This window comes from Gavialis gangeticus, unplaced genomic scaffold, assembly GCF_001723915.1.
Source record: "Gavialis gangeticus isolate Ggan-Ray unplaced genomic scaffold, GavGan_comp1, whole genome shotgun sequence".
Taxonomy (NCBI): Eukaryota; Metazoa; Chordata; order Crocodylia; family Gavialidae; genus Gavialis; species Gavialis gangeticus.
In genome coordinates, this window is record NW_017729008.1 from 18,622,526 (window position 1) to 18,642,564 (window position 20,039).

The following is a 20,039-nucleotide window of genomic DNA, read 5'->3' on the forward strand; positions in this document are numbered from 1 at the left end:
TGTCCGAGCCCCCAAGGTCTGGAACAGCCTGCCATCGGAGGTGGTTCAAGCACCTACATTGAACACCTTCAAGAGTAAACTGGATGCTTATCTTGCTGGGATCCTATGACCCCAGCTGACTTCCTGCCCTTCGGGTGGGGGGCTGGACTCTATGATCTTCCAAGGTCAAGGTAAAGCCGGACCTTAAAAACCTCCAAGGATGGGGATGCCACCACCTCTCTATGTAACCCATTTCAGTGTTTCACCACACTGCTAGTGAGAAAGCTTTTCCTAATATACAACCTAAACCTCCTTTGCTGCAACTTGAGACCATTGCTCCTAGTTCTGTCATCTGCCACCACTGGGAACAGTCCAACTCCATCCTCTTTTGAACCCCACTTCAGGTAGCTGAAGGCTGTATCAAATCCCCTCTCACGCTTCTCTTCTCCAAACAAAATAAACCCAGTTCCCTCAGCCTCTCCTCATAATTCATGTGAACCATTTTCATTGCTGTCTGCTGTACTCTTTCTAACTTTACCACATCCTTTCTATAGTGGGGGGCGCAAACTGGACACAGTACTCCAGATGTTGCCTCACCGATGCAGAATAGAGTGGAATAATTACTTCCCCCGATCTCCTGTCAATGCTCCTACTACTGCAGCCCAGGATGCTGTCAGCCTTCTTGGCAACAAGGGCACACTGCTGGCTCATATCCAGCTAACTGTCCACTGTAACCCCCAGGTCCTCTTCTGCGGAGCTGCTGCTTAGCCAGTCAGTCCCCAAGCTGTAGCAGCGCATGCGATTCTCGTCCCAAGTGCAGGCCTTTGCATTTGTCCTTATTGAACCTCATGAGATTTATTTATTTTTGGTCCAACCCTCCATTGTGTTGAGGTCTCTCTGAATCCTAGCCCTATGCTCCAGCATATCTACTACTCCCCCCAGCTTGAGGGTACATTGCAACCCATTGTCCAGGTTGTTGATGAAGACATTACATAAAAGTGGCTCCAAGACTGATCCCGTGGGGCACTCCACTTGACACTGGCTTCTAGCTACACATTGTGCCATTGATTACTACCCACTGAGACAGACAATCCAGCCAGCTTTCTATCCACCTTACAGTCCATTTATCCAACCCATACTTCCTCAGCTTGCTTGCACGAATGCTGTGGGAGACGGTATCAAAACCCTTGCTAAAATCAAGCTACATTATGTGCACTGCTTTCCTCACTTCCAGACAGCCAGCCATCTCATCACAGAAGTCAATCAGATTGGTCAGGCATGACTTGCCCTTGGTGAATCCATGCTGACTGTTCCTAATCACCTTCTCCTCCAAGTGCTTAGAAATGGATTCCTTGAGGATCCGCTCCATGATTTTTCCAGGTACTCAGGGGAGGCTGACTGGTCTGTAATTCCCTGGATCCTTTCTAAAAGATGGGCACTATTAGTTGCCCTTTTCCAATTGTCCAAGACCTCTCCTGATGGCTGCACGTTTTCAAAGATAATGGCCAGCAGCTCTGCAATCACATCAGCCAACTCTCTCAGCACCTTCAGGTTCATTGCATCTGACCCCATGGACCTGTACACATCCAGCTCTTCTAAACAGTCCCTAACCTGTTCTTTCACCACTGAGGGCTGCTCACCTCCTCCCCAAACTGTGCTGCCTGCTGCAGTAGTCTGGGAACTGACTTTGCCTGTGAAGACTTTGGTGAAAAAGGCATCGAGTACTTCAGTCTTTTCCGCATCATTTGTCACTAGGTTGCCTCTCCCATTCAGTAAGGGACCCAGATTTTCCATGACCTTCCTCTTCTTGTGACATACTTGTAGAAACCCTTCATGTCCCTTGCTACCTGCAACTCCAATTGTGCTTTTGCCTTCCTGACTTTATCCCTGCATGCCTGAGCAATAGTCTTATACTCCTCCCTAGTTGTTTGTCCAAGCTGCCACTTCTTATAAGCTTCCTTTTGGTATTTAAGCTCACTGAAGAGTTCTCTGCTAAGCCAAACCAGTCAGCTACCATATTTGTTATTCTTAGGTTTAGGTAAACTAAGTGAATTATGCTTCTGATGGCTCCCTCTCCAAGCTAAAAGGGCAATGAACAAGGTTGTGGTCACAGTATGATCTATAAAGCCACATATTGGTTTCCCTGTTCTTTTTAGGAATAGCTACATGCACTTGATTCTATTCCAAGAAATACAGAGCAGGGTGATCCATGACTTGAACTTCTGGCAAGAACCCAACAGCCTAGCACAGGGTACATATATTGAGCATGGTGCTGCACAATCATTTCTCACGTCAGTATGCACTACTTCCTAGTGTTTAGCATTTTGACAACATAGTTCAAAGAACAGGGGTAAACTTATTAGCATACTTTCAAAAGTCATCCCAGTGGATGCAACACAGCATATTTCAATTAAACAAAAACCCTTACAACAACAACAAGCACAAGTGTTTTAAACTGACTGGTGCCAGGTTTTGTTTTTTTAAAAACAACTCTTTGCAGCCCTCTGCAGAACGTCAGCTATTCCACTAACTACAGCATCGGAACCTTTCTGTGTCTTATCTGAATCAAAGCAATACTGCTGAGCGCTGTCGAGCAGGCTAATTCAGTTGCTTTATAGGGAAATCATTTTTTAAAAATATTTTTAAATTTAACCATTACTATTACTCTTTCAGTTAGCACCTCTGATCGCCCACCTGCACATCCGCACTCTTATTTCCAAAGGTTTTTCCCCAGACAACTGGGCTACACAACTATGGGAAGAACGATGGGCCTCTAAGACTCAAAACATTCATCCCAAACCCAGTATGAGACCTCCCGGCCTCGATTTGGACAGACTTTCCTGGATCTGCCTCAACAGACTCTGAACCAGCTATGGCTGTTTCCACCATAAACATGCATCACACGGGCCTGACACCAAGTTCCACTTGCCAACGTGGCACCCCTCACAGACTGCAAACCACGTAGTTATAGCATGCTCCATCTTCTATTGCCCTGGAAACCTCAATGCCCTCAACACCCCATTTTGATCCTGGCTCAGGTCTGTCCAATGTGAAATGCGATTCTGGCACACGATTTTTGTCATATGAAAAAGAATCATTCTATGTATTTCCCTGGTTTCAAAATGTATCAGCCAGAAAGTTCAAGGTAGATATTTCATCGTCTTTTGTAGTTATGGACAGTTTTATGTAAACTCATGCCCATTTTTTGTCCTGTGCAACCTTAAAGGTTTCGAGGAAGTTCAAAGAAATAACTCTTTAACTTTCAGTTCTGGGGGTGGAATTGAGCCCTGCAGCTTTGCATTTTTGTCTCATTACATATTGCAAGAAATAGAAGGGCAAATTTAAAAAGTAGTTAGCTCTTGAGAAAGTCACAATTGTTCATATGAAATGCCTTGAGTGTATCCCTTTCCAAAACAAGCTTGCTAAAAGGAATGTTACCCATCAGGATTAATAGATGAGGTGCTAACCAGCTGCTAGTAAATCTAGGGTACCTTTGAAAAGTTTTCTGACACATGTTTCTGTGAGGTGCAGGACTCCATTATCTATGTAATGCAGCAGAGTGTGCAAAGGAAGACATCGAACTCCAAGTCCCAAGTGTAGACTATGAAAACCTAAAAAGACAGAGAAAGTCATGTGTACAACAGAAGCACAATATTTCTAAGCAAAACGTCCTTATTACTGCTGTGCCCTTCACAGCACTGAAGCTCAGTAGAAGACAACAACTCTATTATTACCAAGTTCATTCCAATTCATTTTTGGAGGTGGAAGTGGTGGAGTGAGGAGGAAAGAGAAGGAGAGAGTTAAAATCACCATGCCATCACAATGATGTCTAAATCCTGACATTGATGCCCAATGACTCCAGCAACTTTTATTTAGTATAATTGATTTAGACTAATTTAAAACCCTCCCTCTTAATATGGAAGTGCTCACTTTGTGATCTTTCCATACCTTGCAAGAAATAGGAAAGAAAAAGGAGAAGACTGGAAGCAGCCCATACAGCAGTTCTCTTATTGCAAAATCTGCAAATCCAGCATAATCAAACTGTTTGCAAAATATTTTGCATTTCTTATGCCTGTCCCCCCAATTCATCTAAACACCAACATTTTCCCAAGCACTGTATGAAACTGCTACCCGTTCTCCTGCACAATAGAGACTAGATGTATGAGCTGCCATCACCCAGCACAGAACAGCATTAGTAATGAGGGACTTTTGAGACTGATCAGAAGCATGAAATATATTCAGTCCTATTTTCCTCCTACCTGGTTAGAAGCACACTGCTGCCATAACTCATGGTGGTGGTGATAAGCCAAGTCCTTCAGCAAGAACATTCTTAATGGGATTAAAATCCAGTTCAAATCTACCAGATCTTCCTGTAAACCCCTGACTGCTTTGGCAAAGCAAGCAGCAACACAATTTTATACAATGTAATACACCAGAACTGAATTCTTCCAAATTATTTTCTTTTTAAAGAACAGAACAAAAGGTATCTGGTATAGGGGTTATCAGAAGCTCTTGGTATTGGAATTTTAGCACAATCTGTACCATGATTTTGAGAGCCAAATTTCTAAAAAAAAAAAAACTAGGTTCCTATGGGTCCTTCTGCATAGTCACTGCATTCTTCCAGATTGGACATCAGCTTTAAGGTGCTTTGTAGCACTTTCATCTTTTTGCTTTTAGATCAGATCATCATTTTCCACCTTTACTGCCCGTGTCCCCAACTGAGACATCCATTTGTTGGGACTGGAGAGATGGAGGCAGGGGAAGGTCATGATCTCCCTCCTCTATAAATCACAATCATGTATTTAGTGTGTCATTGTACTCTAAAGGCCTAAGAAGCTGAAGTCTTGAGAATATTCCCAGACTAAAGTCCCTGACAGGGTCTCATAAGAGGTATTCTGTTGAAGTAAAGTACTTCCAGAGGACAAATTGATTGCTGCTCCCAATACAGTCCCAGAGATGGACATGAAGCATCTGATGGACACAGAAGGATTGAAAAACTACGATCCACAGGGATAGGTCACAAATCTGGCAATGAGTGAACCTTTCACCTTTAATTCATACTTCAAAGCTACAGCTAGTTTTCAAAAGTGGTTTCTATGTTAGCTGGTGGGGGACCCTTGTGAAAGGCCACAAGTTGCACTAACTGATACCTCCCGGTGTCACTGCAGCATTGCAGGACAATCTGGATTAGGAAGCGTAGGCCTCAATTATGCAAGCTGCTCTGTAAGAACCGACTCTTTGGTTACAGTCAGTGGAGACATGCATGGATGCAGGAGCCACATGTGTGAAGCAGCATGGCCACGACCCTGTCCCCAAGCAAGCCTTTTCTACTAGGAGTGAAGAACATGAGCAGGGCACCATACGGCTGTTTGCTTTACTACTGGACATGATTTACCTTTGTTGCCCTTGAAACTGATGGCCAACTTTGTGGGCAACTACTGAATTTTTTTTTTAAAAGAGGGAAAAAGCCTAAAAAACATAGTTTTGGTGCATTTTGTCCCAGAACTGAAATGGCGTTGGCATACTCAGGGCTCAAGCTTTTCTAAAAACTCTAGTGTGTCTTAGTTTGCAATAGCTACTTAGGGCTTCCTTGTTTCACTACAGGTGTTTAGAGGAAGTTCTCAATGCAGCTGCACTGCATGCATTTCAGGACAGCTGAAGGTAACTTGGCTGCATGTACCATGACTTATTTCCTTGGAAGAAGTTCAAATCAAAACTTGCTCCCAAACAAGGAATAAAACAGCGACCTGTCCACCTCTGCAGGACTCACCGGGAGGAAGGGGCATGCACAGCCCATTGGCAGCTTCAAGGATCCGACTCATGATGTGGAATACTGCAAACTCTGCTGCATTTCCTCGCTTGTCACTGTATTTAATAATAAAGTAACAGCGTATAGGTGACCAACAGACATACGTACTCCACACTCACCTCAAAACCTAACGGAAGTAATGCTCAGTTAAATGAATGCAATTTGGGTACCAAGGAGAAGTGATAGGACATCTTGTTTATTTAGAGATGTGGATGTAGAAAATCTATCCAGTACCTCCCTTTCTACAGCATACAGGATACTAAAAACAATGAGATAAAACTTTCTAAACTGAGTGTCTAAAGTTAGACCTACTCTGCGTCTATAAACAGTTACCTAGTTAAGTGGCCAGTTAGCCAAGCTGAAATCAATGTGAGCTCAGTGATGCTGAATGCCAGCCCCCTTCTCTACAGAGGTATCTACATGTTCGCTATCCAAGACTGGTTAGACAGCGAGAGTTGGGAGGGTCATAGGAGAGGCAGAATGAATGAACCCAGCAACCTGGGGCTGGGTTCAGGAACAAGCGTTTCCAGAGACCACTTCTCTGCAAGAATTCTGCCCACAATCTAACTCGCTGGGGGCTAAACGCAAAAAACAAACAAACTTACAAGGAGAAGACGCAGGGGTGAAGGTTGTATTTCCTCCAAACTGCTTCCATCATCCGACACATTAGATCCAGCTAAAAGAAGAAACAAAACAAAATCCTGGCATGCGTAAGAGCTCATGTTCAGAGGGCCATTAGTGTCCATAAGTCTTTCAGCGAGCATTTTGGATTATAACCATGTGTCAATGTTAAGACCCTGCTAACTAGGAGTTCAGAAGTTCCTGCCATTTTTCCAGAAAGTCCTAAAACTACACACTCTCAATCCACTGGTGTTCCTGCAGTGTGCACCAGCAAGTAGCCCAGGCCTCAGCTGAAAGCATGCTCTCTGACCACAAACAGATGCAAGCGCACTCCAGGATCAGGAGGCAAGTAAAACCTTAATCTCCTAATGGCTGTGCATTTTGGCAACAAGAGAACTCAAGGGCCCCAATCCAACTGGCAAATGTAGAAGGCAGAGGGATATTCAGCTTGCTGCATGAGGGAAGCTACATGGAGAACACAGGCTGGGTATCAGCCAGTTGCAGACCTACCAAGGAGAAGGAAAGTTCAGGCAGGAATGTGTCTCATGAATTCCCAGTTCAGTTTCTCTTCTCTAGCTTCCAACCTCCTCTCCACCCCCTTCCTATTGCAATAAAAATCTCTGGCCCGCACCATCTCTTATGCTTCCTGCCTGACCTACAGGACAGAACTACCGGCCAGCAGAAACTTCTAGCCCCATTCACCTCTGGGTCCTTCTAGCCTTGCAGTCAAAAAGAGAACCTGGCCCGCCCACTCGGAGAGTGCCGAAGGAATCCTCTGGGCACGCTCAGCGTAGCCTGTGCTGCCATCTCCCTCGTTCTTCCCCAGAGCCTGACTGCCAGGTGAGGCTGTTTGGAATAACAATTAAATCAGAAGCCTTCAGAGCACAACACCGCCATACACCTTTAGCACTTCCCATATGCCCTTTGTCTAAGGAGGAGGGTCCAAACCATGTCTTCAAGTAATCCCTTCAAGCACTCCTAAACTAAGCAATAACCCCATTTTACAGAGGGGCACCTTGAAGCACAGACAGGTCAACTACTCTTCCACACATAGAAAATGACTAGAACCCAGAAATCCTGTCTCCCAGTCTCTCTGCTATGCAAAGACACTGTGTCCTCAATCTTCCTGATGCATTACAAACATGGAAGCCAACAGGAACAGAATTCATACACTGGTCTCACACAGCACTTCCCACAGGGGTCTCCACATATCTCTCATTATGAGCCCAACCCAGGGCAGATGGAAGCACAGAACCAGGTTAGCTTTTTCCTCTCTATCATGCAGCCTTCCCGTGCTGGCGGTACTTCTGCTACTCGTGCTTTTAACTTCAGTGCACAGCAGCTACACAGCTTGGAAATGCACCAGAAGTTATTCAAAAGTTCAAAACTGTTTTGGACTTGATTAAAAATTCCTGTTTAAGCACTCCAGAGGAGCAGTTTTTCGCCATTAATTACCCAGGAAATGCATAACTTCCAGTTGTCAGGCAAGGGCCAGAACACCTACCTAGAAAGCCATTTATTTCTGGTCCAGCTAGCATCAGAGGCTAACTACTGTGTGACTCCATCAGGAGCTAGTGTTACCTCTGGAAATGAGAGACTAAACCAGTGATTCTCAACCAGGGTGTCTTGAGATCCTTTCAAGGGTGTCATGCAATGTTAGCACTGTTAGATGTGCAAACACGATTCATGAGATAAACCCAGAAATTTCAAATAGGAATCTACAGTGTTAAAAACATTTTGTTTTGACTGGTTGTGGTCTTTTCAAGTTCTTTGCAAGACTGCTCTATTATTATTCTGTAGTCAAAAAATTAGTGAAAACAAAGAGCTTGCATTTTTTGAGGGGTTCCTAGAGTCTAAAAAGGTTGAGGATCATCGGCCTAGACTTGTAATGCAGGTGTTACTGACCTTTACACCAGTGTAAACAAGTAGTAGACAAATGATGTGAACACATCCTGATGGGCAGGATCCCCTGGGAGACCACTCTGAGGGGGAATGGAGTCCAAGACAGTTGGCTGCATTTTAAGGAAAGCTTACTGAGGGTGCAGGAACAAACCATCACAATGCACAGGAAGACTAGTAAGTACAGCACAAGACCAGCTTGGCTTAACAGGGAAAGCTTCAGTGAGCGACAACATAAAAAGAAAGCTTACAAGAAGTGGAAATTTGGACAAATGACTAGGGAGGAGTAGAAAAGTATTGCTTGGGCATGCAGAGATGAAATCACAAAGGCCAAAGCACAATTGGAGTTGCAGCTAGCAAGGGACATGAAAGGTAACAAGAAAGGTTTCTACAAGTAGGTCAGCAACAAGAATGTGGGTCACGGAAAATGTGGGTCCCTTACTAAATGGCAGGGGCAACCTAGTGACAGATAATGTAGAAAAGGCTGAAGTACTCTATGGCTTTTTTCACCTCAGTCTTCACAGGCAAGGTCAACTCCCAGACTACTGCACCTGTCGGCATAGTCTCGGGAGAAGGTGAGCAGCTGGAACAGGTTAGGGACTATTTAGAAAAGCTGGACATGTACAAGCCCGTGGGGCTGGACATGATGCACCCAAGTGTGCTGAAGGAGTTGGCCAATGTAACTGATGAGCTGATAGTGATTATTTCTGGAAACTTGTGGAGATTGGGAGAGGTCCTGGATAACTGAAAAAGGGCAAATACAGTGCCTATCTGTAAGAACGGAAAGACGGAGGATCTGGGGAACTAGCAACCAGTCAGCTCCACCTCAGTCCCTGGAAAAATCATAAAGCAGGTCCTCAAGGCATCTATTTCAAAGCACATGGAGGAGGAGGTCATTAGGAACAGTCAGCATGGATTCACCAAGGGCAAATCATGCCTGACCAACCTGATTGCATTTTATGATGAGAGGACTGGCTCTGTGGATGTGGGGAGAGCAGTAGATGTGATATGCCTTAGCTTCCACAACAGTCTTGCAAGCAAGCTAATATAGTATGGATTGGGTGAATAGACTATACGGTGGACGGAAAACTGGATAGACTGTCAGGCTCAAAGGGTAGTAAATCGATGGCTTGATATCTAGTTGGCAGCTGGTATCAAATGGAGTGCTCCAGGGGATCGGTCTTGGAGCTATTTTTATTTAATATCTTCATCATTGACCTGGAAGATGGGTTGGAGTAGCAGTAGATACATTGGAGGGTAGGGCTAGGAGTCAGAGAGACTTCAACAAATTGGAGCACTGGACCAAAAATAAATCTCATGAGGTTCAATAAGGACAAAGTGCAAAGGCCTAAGCTTAGTACAGAACAATCCCATGCACTGGTACTGGCTGTGGACCAGCTGGCTAAGCAGCAGCTCTGCCGAAAAGGACCTGTGGGTTACAGTGGACAATAAGTTGAATAGGAGACAACAGTGTGCCTTTGTCGTGTAGAAGGCTAACACCACACTGGGCTGCATTAGTAGGAACACTGCCAGCAGATTGAGGGAAGTGATTCTTCCTGTCTATTCAGCACTGGTGAGCCACAACTGGAGTCCTCTGTCCAGTTTTTGGTCCTCCACTACAGAAATGATGTAAACAAATTGGAGAAGTCCAGTGGAGGGCAACAAAAATGGTTAGGGAGCTGGGGCACAATACTTCTGAGGAGAGGCTGAGGGAATTGGGCTTGTTTAGTTTGAAGATAAGACTAAAGGGGGATTTAGCCTTCAGCTACCTGAAGAGTGGTTCCAGACAGCATGTAGCTAAGCTGTTCCCAGTGGTGGCAGATGACAGAACAAGGAGCAATGGTCTCAAGTCACAGCAAGGGAGGTTTAGGTTAGATAGTAGAAAAGCTCTCTCACGAGGAGGGGAGTAAAGCCCTGGTTACCCAGAGAGGTTGTGGAATCTCCATCCTTGGAGGCTTTAGGGACGGTCCTGCTTGGAGCAGGGGGTTGGACTAGATGTGACCTCTTGAGGTCCCTTCCAACTCTCATTTTCTATGGTTCTAGGATTACACAGGAATAATTTCATTCGGTCTGGTGTAGAACTGTCCCTGAAGAAATTGGGGGCAGAACTACATTGGGTGTAAAATTATACTGGTGTAGGTGTTCCACACTTGCACCTTATACCAGGATAATCATTTGCTCAAATGAAAAATACTGTCACCAGCTGCCCTGCCACCTAGCAGAGAAGTCCTGAAAAAGCAGCCTAGTGTTTAATACACTGGAATAAGCTCTTTGGTCCATCTGCTCTGGACCCTCTGGAAATGACACCAGCATAAATATCCTGTGTGTCCAAGGCCCAAGTAAGGATGTGAAGCTTGAATGGCTACCAGAGAAACATGCCGAACTGGAACAAGAACATGGATTTTAAAAAGGGAAGGAAAAAGACAGAACTTTAGAGAAAGTTTGACAAGCAAAAGACACACTTAAGGTAGCTTCCTCAAGCGTATGTAAAAATCCTTCATCTTCTTAACACTGGGACCAAGGTCATTTATAATGTAACCATCATCATTTTGAGAGTATCCAAGCTACATTTGCTGTTTGTACGATAGCACTTTGAAGCCCTACTAGGATAGGTCATAAAAATATTCAACAAGAGATGCTCCCTCCCCCAATGGAGATTGCTTACAGTCTCATGCAGGGGTGAAAGGAAGCACTCTCTTAGCCTTCTGGATGGGGAACATAGCAGCTTGCTCAGTCACAAAGCGAGCCTGTGGTGGAAGTGAGAAGTGAACTCTTGACACCAGGCTTTAGCCATAAAGCCAGTTCTCCCCTCAGTAACAAGCAGCTAGAACAGGGATGAGAGATTGGCAAAGTAGAGCAGGGCTGCCCAACTGGCAGCCTGCAGGATGCATGTGACCTGCAAGGCTTTAATGTGCATACCCTGGGCTCTTACCCAGCTGCTGCTCCCTTATCTCTCTGGCTGCTCATGCAGCCAGGGGCTCTAGGCACCCCCTCCTTCTCTCAGCTTTCATTTCCTGTGCCTGTCCCCAGAGAGCAGGATGATGAACCAAGGAAGCCTGCTGCCCAATGCAGCAAAGGAGCTGAGGTGGGAGCTACCTGCATGGTGCAGCAGTGTGTGCAGGTAGGCATCGTTGCCTGCAAGCAGGTGCGGGCTGGGGGCCTGTGGCTCACATTAGTGAAGCCTCCAAGCTATGCAGCCCCTGCTGGTGCAGCCTCTGGATGCTCAGAAGTTGAATAGCCTTGAGGTAGAGGAAGCCTCTTCTCTTGCAACTCTTAAAACAGAGCTGGAGAAATACTGATTTGAGTAAATAGCAACAATAGTGAAATAGGTTCGGCCAGTGCAGGCTCCAGGGACCTGGGCTAACATTTTCAAATGTCTAGGTCTCTTGAATATTTAGCCCTGCTTCTCAGCACTGAGGATCCTCAGATTCTACTGAAATCACTAGAAGTTATGGATGATCTTCTAGATTATTTCTGTAGAATCACCTGCTGAAGCAGCCAAAGCAGGGACTGCCAGAGGGAGAAAAGGGATAAAAATGAGGTCCAGCCGGGTCCTCCCCAGTTGGTGCCTTCAGTGCCCATAAAGGGCAAAACGAGCTCCAGAACAGTAGGGTTAGCCACAGCAGGGACTTTCAAAGATGTTCCTACAGTTTCACTGGACCTTCTTTGCCCTGTACCAGTCGGCTTCATGTCCCAACCCTCTCTCTCATGGTCTCCTCACCAGAGCTTTCCTCCTCCACAATCTCCTTCACTCTTCCTTACACTTAGCCAATCCCTTCCCAACCAAACCCACTCCCCCAGAATTGTGGAAGTACTGTGATGCTTGCTGTTGACTAGGCTCACCTGTTAGGTCTTTCCCCTTCAGGTCTCTCTCTCCTTTTTACACTTAGGGCTTTGTTACACTTAATATGATCTAAACATAAAACATGTTAAGTATTGATGTGTCTTAGAAAGCTTTCTGCACAGTTTCAAGGCAATGCTTAATATGCTCGTAGGATCCCACCAGACTTTTAAACCGGGAGTGAGACCCAAAAATTACCTGCAACTGCTCCCTTGTGATCCCAGGGCTGAGACGCAAAAATCCTTGCCCAAAGAGGCATAACTTTCAGCCAATCAGAGAGCCCTTGGCATGAGTTTAGCCCCCATATGCAAACATTTTAAGTGTTTAACTGGTGCCAAGGGTAACACCCAACAAGATCCTTAATCTCTTCAATGCTGGAACTGTCTGCTACTCTGAGTCTGTGCAGCCCCAACATAAAAAAGTTCTCAGTCCTATTCTTGATGGGCCATTTGCCACTACTGTAGAAAACAAAAATAATACTATTAAGACAGTCCAGAAAGACAAGTCCTTTCCTTTTCACTAGGGAGAAAACGGGCACCTTTGAGAGTAATGAGCTGCTGCAGGTTACTGTCTGACAAAAGGGCCATTTACAAAAGCTCATGCCTCAAGCTCTGCATCTAAGATGCCAGCAGGCCCTACTTTCTGCCTGACTTCACACTATAGTGGCCAACTACCTCTTCCTCTTTTAGTTGAGATGCAGGAGCAGAGTGATTCAGGTGTTTCCTCATGAACCTAGAGATAAGAGTTCAAGCCTTACTCCAGACTCACTCCAAAGACCACCTATATGAAACCAATTGTTAAAGGCAATCTGCCTGTTTGAGCTGGGAACTCAAAGGTGGCTGGATGCAATTCATCACTCCCTTGTGTACTGCTGGCTACATAACTTGGTGTGCCTTAACCACAAAAGGACTGGACAACTGGATGTGGTGCACCTCTGGGGCTGTTTTTGTTTTTTGGATCCATTTCACTAGTTCTCAAACACTAGTAAATTTACATTAATGCAATCTGTTAAGAGTGCCAAGTACTACCTGTTCCAGGCAACTTCACCAACCTGTAGGATAAAGCAGTAGTTCTCAAACTTATTTGTGGACCACTGGTATGTCACAAGCCTATGACAGATCAAGCCCACCACAGATTCACCCATACTTTTCAATTCAAAGTATGATGGTCAGGGTGCATGGATATTATGAAGAACTTTCTAAATATGAAGCTTAAGCACTGGAACAGATTACCAACACTGACATTTAAGCACAAGGTAGACAAACACTCAGGAAGGATAATTTATACAGAGGCATTTCTACCTTGGGCAAGGGGTTTCATAGTTTCATAGATTAAGGGTCGGGTTGAACTAGAAGCCTTCCAGCCTTATTTTTCTATGATTCTATGCTGTCCATGAGCAATACTGAGGGTTGATCATAGTCTCTTGGTTGAAAAAGGGGAAGGTCATGAGTGACTAGTGCCTCCTGAATCTGGGGGTACACCCACAGAAGCTGCTGATGGGCCATCGGGGGGGGCACCAGCCCTACCGACAGCATCAGTGTCAGCCACCATGCGCCCCCTACCAATTGCCTATGGGGAAAGTTAAAATGTTATGAATTTAGAGAGACAAGGGGCTCCCCAAGCCAAGCTATAAAAAGAATCTAGTTAGACGTGTAAGCCGCAAGCAGTTTGTATGGTCTGGTTATAACAGCCTTAAGGCACCTACAGGAATGGAAGTCTGTAAGTTGCATATGAGGACAATTCCTGCTTTTGGTGAAGTTAGGCAGAACTAGTCATGTTTTTTTTATTAAGTGTGGGGAGGAGGAAGGTTTTCTATTTTTTTTTTTTAAAGGCATATTCTAAAATTATCCGTTTTGCCAGGAAATGCTGGTGGAACAGGGCCAAATAAGCTTTCTTATACTGACAGATTCTTATCTTGATTTATACTGAAGAGGAAACAAACAAGAAAAAAAAATTAGAAAAAAACTTGGCAAACTTCTGCCTCTTTCAAGCATTGGTTTTAAATAGTAAGCCTTTATACAGCAGCAAGTCTCACTGTTCTTGTTTTATCAGTCACTAGTTTTAGTCTCATCCTGGTAACATGAATATAAAAAACAGGTACTGCTTACTAAACAACAAGCCATGATTAAACGACTGGGTAGGTTTATTTAGTGGACAAATTCTGAGCGACGTGGACCACTGAATTCAGGTAGCCTGAGGAAGTATGAGACTTCCTACCTGAGCTGGGGAATAGCTCAGATGCCTTCTGGAAGCAGATGTCTTCCACAAACCATGAAGCCTGGGACCAGAAGCTACACAGGCTAAATCTGTCCGACTCAAATCCTATCATTTGTTGTAGCCAACATTCGTAACAAATAGGGACCTACTTAAGTTGCAGTGAAACTAAACAATTTTCATGGGTTGGCTGCAGCATAAAGAGCAAATTTCACAGATAATTCCCAATTCTGCTCCACTGGCCCCACCCCTGGTGTTATCTGGTGGAGAGACCCCAGCGGGGGAGGAGGGACGGTGGCAACAGCCACCACCTTGTTTGTTGGCTGCCCTTCATGTGAACTCACCCCTCACTGCTGATTGGCAGAGAGGCCCTGATGGGAGGAGGAGAGATGAACAAGGGGTGGCTGCTATCTCAGCTTCTGCCTTTTGTGCCACCCCACCAACTGGCACCTTCCCCAATGGGCAGGTTGTAAGGCCAGGATGTGGCAGTGAGAACTTTTATTTTTATTAAGGTTTTTAAGTTGATTTTGTGGACAATCCTGGATTTCATAGTTTCTGTGAAGCCACAAATTGAATAGACTCCTAATAATAAAGCTAGTACAGACTGATTCTGCAAGTCTTCCACCTATGGTGCTACCGACTCCTCTAAAAGTCCTAACTTCAGATAACATACAGAACTGAGCCCCAAAGCAAAAAAGTACATGCTTTTCTGTGCATTTGAAACAAGATACAGGTTAAGTTTCTCTCACATTACAGCATACTGAAAAAAACTGAAATTTAGAAAACACATTCTTATACAAGTATCTAAGGGCATGTGTACATGAAACAGGGGCCCTAAATTGAAGTGGTGAGTTTTTAAAAAACACCACTTCAATTTAGGGCGAAGTAAACCCCTATGTTGTGTACACCCATGTCTTACCAGCCTCTCCGGTGGCCGGGAGGGGAGGGTGAGCTGCTGGCGGGCAGAGAGGTCCCTGGGGTGGTGGTGGGGCAGCTGGTGCTTCCCTCCGTGGCAGCAGCACCTCCCCCACCCCGGCAGCACCTGCCCACAGGCACCCAGCTTGGGCAGTCCCAGGGGGCCCTACAGCCACAGAGGGAAGGAGCAGGTCCCCATGCAGCTCATGCAGGCAGGCAGGCTCCTGTCTTCCCAGGCTGCTGCCAGGCTGCCTGCACAGTCCCTGAGCCGCACGAAGCTCAGTGCTTTACTCCACAGCTGTAGGGCAGCAAACAAACTTCTCAGAGGCGTTTTAGTTTGCTGTGCCCCATAGTAACTTAAGATGCATTACACCACCAAATGTGCTACAGTGGCTGGAATTAATGCTCAATAGGCCGCCGACATGTGCAAACACCAACACCATTAAAGCGGTGCAAAAGCATTTAACCCGCTTTCAAGTGTCGTGCACACGTGCCCCACGTTTCCTCCAAACATGCCCTAAGGAGGTGTATTCATTAGTTGTGATGGGAAAATTCTGTTACATCTGTGAAACTCCCATTAAAATCAATGCATTTAGCATCAGGAAGAGAGCAGAATTCAGTTCCAGTGTATGAAAATGAAATAAATAATTTTATTTCTCTTCTATGTTTTCCCTGCAAAGATAATCAGCACTCAACTACTGACTTATATAGTAACAATAGTTCACAGGAAATTAAATTAATACATTTTACCAGTTTTGAGATGACTTAATACTCTCACACCACAAAAGCTGGTAAGTACAATGTGAGCAGTTCTCTTTCAGTATGGAATGAAGCTTACTAACAAAAGTAAATAACAGGTGCTTATTATTTAAGCAAAAAGTGTGTTCAGCTTTGTAAATGACTCAGAGAAGACCATCTTCAAAAAAAACACCTGGCACATGCATACATATGCATGTGCACACATTTACCCACCCCCACAATTAAGAGTGGTAATTCAGGTTTGGCAAAATTAAGAAAAAACAGCCACTAACCAGGTTTGAAACATAATCCACAACAATCTGATCAATCTTCTTTTTTCCTACATACTGTAGATGCCTCATGAGGTGATCTTTCAATTGAGCAACCATCTAGAAAAGGAAACCAATCTTTAAGTCCTTCTGCTTTCTCAAACAAAATTTGTTAAAGCAGGTGCAAGGCTTGATTTACATTAATTAGCACAACAATATTCTGTCTACAGGAAGTGCAGTTCACATTGAGGTTGTAAGCTGCTACACATTCTCACTGATGTAAATAGCAAGTTCAGACATTTAAAAATTATGATTTAGTGTGGGTCCAGCTAAATGAAACAATGAGCATTTCCATGCCTTTCACTGTTCATGACCTGAAAAGACACCTTTTAATCTGAATTTCTGTAAAGGAAATAAGTTACACTACTAACCCCTTCCCCATGCTCCTTACATCCTGACAAGTTACACTGTTACATATTATAATTTGTGGCTAGAATCCTAGGCAATACTTTTGGAAGAAGAGAGGATTCTGAAAGAGACCAATTCTCAGCATTCAACTTTAGTAGTATTATACTGAAATGAGTCCTGGGAAATTTTACTGTGAAGAAACGATAAAACCCATAGTAATGGCAGAGAAAACTATTACCTTTGAGTAGAAAAGTTTCACTTTAGTGAAACTTGACAGAAAACTTAATGTAAGGGGGGATATGAAACAAGTTAGTTTACTATGTAGCTTGTATCTCCCAATTATGCTGTTTGGAAAGACCTCCTAACATGCTCCTGACATCATGCAGCTTCTGTTGTCTATACCAATTCCTTCCTGAACCATAACATAAACCTTCTGGGATTATTTCCAATGTTTCCCAGAGATGCATTGAGTACCCAACAAATTCCTGACACAAGCAGCTTACAAACTAATGAAAATGCAATGCAACAGAGGAGCAGGAAGTGCAATAAAGATACAGAAGGAACAGGAGGAAGATGATGGGAGTCTACATTGGTCTTGGCTGTATGGACAGGTAAGTGGATGGATCTTGGAAGAAGTTGTGCAAAAAACGGTGGCAAGAAAGAGGGGAGGGCAACATGCAGAAAAGCAAAATATAAGCCTTAGACCACATACAGGCATTCAGTTTTTCCTGGGGAAGTTGCTGCTCTCCCAGTTGAAACCACAAGCATGCAGACATTCATATTTCTCCTACAGCAAAAATGGCTGCTCCAGGAGAAAATAATCCAGGCATAACCAGAGTTAAATAGCTCCTGGGAAAGTGAACTTCTGTACATGTACTTTCTAAGAGAAGTTGCACAGTACTCCAGCGTGCTTTGCACCTAGCTCGTCTCCCCCTTTCACACAGCTCATGGGAAGAGTGTGGCACTTGGCCTGGATTCTTCTGCTCCAGCCAATACAGAAGCCCCCTTCACAATCCCCTCATTGTGCTGCAGGGAGACACAGACTGCAAGGCAGCCTGGGTCAGCCAATCACAGCTGCCCTGTGCACTGCTGTCATCATGAAGACTTGGGAACCTGCAGGGCAGACTGATGTGTGCACAAGGTCCCCCTGGCTGCACAACAGCTTGATAATTCAAAAGTCTGTTCAGGGGTCTCTGGGTAAGTTTTTCTGCCAGAAAAAGAGATCTGGGAGAATTCTCCCAGGTCATCTGAACATGTGCATGCAGACAAATTCCACAGGGGAGGTGGTGATGAAAAATGCAAAAACAGGAGATTTCAAATGCAAGATGAAAAATTAGTTATTAGCCTTGCTGACTTTAAGGTGACAGCAATATATCCAGTCCTAGGTATCCAAGATGTGCGATAAGAAGAAGAGGGATAGCACAGGACTGTAGCTGTAAGCAAAGAGAAAGAAGATGAAAATGCTGTAAAAAGAGAGGGCAGCTCTAGAATAGATTTGGAGAGATATGGATGAGGTATAGAGCATGAGAGCAAGCACTCAGAGTTAAGTTGAGGGAAAACAGGGGGGATTAAAAGAGATCATAGGGAATCTTACCAATTCTTTCTTTGAAAAAAATCAGCTAACCATGGGGAGGCAGGAGGGTATGGAGAAATGTTTAAAACGAAGTTAAATACTGAAAATAAGTTAGACAGTTGTTTAGAATATAGGATAGAGCCACATGAGAATGGAAAAAAACTGAATTTAGGCAAGAATATAGCAGAAAAGAAAAGGTAGAGTGGAGGGAGTAACTGTCTCCCCTCCTTTTTCCTGTCCATCTGGGGCTTTTATAACCTGACCTGGAAGACAGAAACCAAAAAACTTCTCTATGGCTCCATGTCCTGCCCATTTATATTCTTCCCACCCGTAAACTTAAACTGCCAGAGAAGCACAGAATACAACAGCTTAGGAAGAAAGAATATAAAAATAAAATGTAAAGTTATGCTTCATGCTTATTAAGGTTGTGCATCTCCTGGCACACAAAATGCAACACATACCAGTCCCATTAGCAATTGTTGCTGGCAGTCTTCCTCTTGGAAGAAAGGAACGAACCTTTCCTCTGAAACAGATAAAGTGTCATTCAAATGCATGTTTCTTTAGTTAGAGAGACCTTCAAGCAACTCCAAGAAAGCTCAGAAACAAGGGAAAACAAACAGAGGCTGCAGTGCTTTCATGCTAAAGAATTATAAAAACAGTAACAGAACTGGAAAGCATTACTGCTATAGAAACATGGAGGCACTTGAGAGCTGGGCCACCTTTTCCCATTCCCCCTTACAATTGCCACACAATAAGTAAATGTCTGTCTTCAGCTTCTTTCCCCTCAGTCGCCAAGAAAAAAAAAAACTCTCACCATGAGCCCTTTAGAGCCAGCAAGCCCAAAGAACCCAGTGGTAACAAGAATACAAAACGCACACTATTTACAACTTGACATTTTCAGCTCACAAGGACTGAAAGGATTTGGGAGGGTTTTCTAGGCAACTGCCTAAAACCAAAGCAGCTATGCAGTGAATACACCCCTCCCACAGTTGTACAGGATTCCTTGGCCTGGCTATTTCAGTTACTTCAGTACGCAGTTTGCAAATCTAAATATTTTAGAGCATTCCTTTTAACAGTATGGAAGAGATGATGAAACAGAAAAAGACAGATACAGCCCTGAGTAGAAACATAAGTGAGTTTGGTGTATTGTCTCCTTACAGGTTCCTCCTGTCTTTTGAGATGAAAGAAAGTGCCTCCCCTGAAAAAAATTCCTGTCTCCTTTCTAATTGACTGAAGGCACTTGATGTCTTCCAGAAATGAGCCAAAAGTTTTCAAGAGGCTCTTTCCTATAATCTATATATATCTACACACACATATATGTATCTATACACACACACACACATACATACACACCTCTCTCTATGTGTTGAGACAGACACACACACACACATACAGATGTATACATACACACACAGATTTTTTATTTTTATATATATAAAAAATTCTATTATTATAAAAGCCTTAATCTGACCGTCTTTCTGTCCAAAACACTTTATTCACACACTGACCAGCTGACTGAAACAGCCAAATCAGAGTGCAAATATGCAAATACGGCATTCAGACAGAAGGTAGCAGCACAGTGGAGCACCGCCGTGATGGCAGACACACAGGGGATGGGGGGGGGTGGTTAGCTATGCTGGCCTCGCCCCCACCCTACTCCCTGGAGGCAGCAGCAACGGAGTGGATGGAGGGGGGGGCCAAGGCCAGAGCCACTGGCATTGCCCTCCCTGCAGGTGGTGACAATGGACCTCAAGCAACAGGAGGGAAGGGGGG

General features: G+C 44.3%; 1 protein-coding gene across 2 annotated transcripts in view; it reads right to left on the bottom strand.

Moving 5' to 3' along the window:
- The window catches only part of GSAP (gamma-secretase activating protein), a 102,298-nt gene that overhangs the window by 17,751 nt on the left and 64,508 nt on the right, over positions 1 to 20,039 (bottom strand). For both annotated transcript variants that reach the window (XM_019509465.1, XM_019509466.1), the window contains 5 exons: positions 18,728 to 18,789; positions 16,310 to 16,405; positions 6,394 to 6,464; positions 5,750 to 5,844; positions 3,471 to 3,590 (listed from right to left, as the gene is read on the bottom strand). In XM_019509465.1, the coding sequence (XP_019365010.1) occupies positions 3,471 to 3,590; positions 5,750 to 5,844; positions 6,394 to 6,464; positions 16,310 to 16,405; positions 18,728 to 18,789 (444 nt within the window). The remainder of the gene's footprint in view (positions 1 to 3,470; positions 3,591 to 5,749; positions 5,845 to 6,393; positions 6,465 to 16,309; positions 16,406 to 18,727; positions 18,790 to 20,039) is intronic.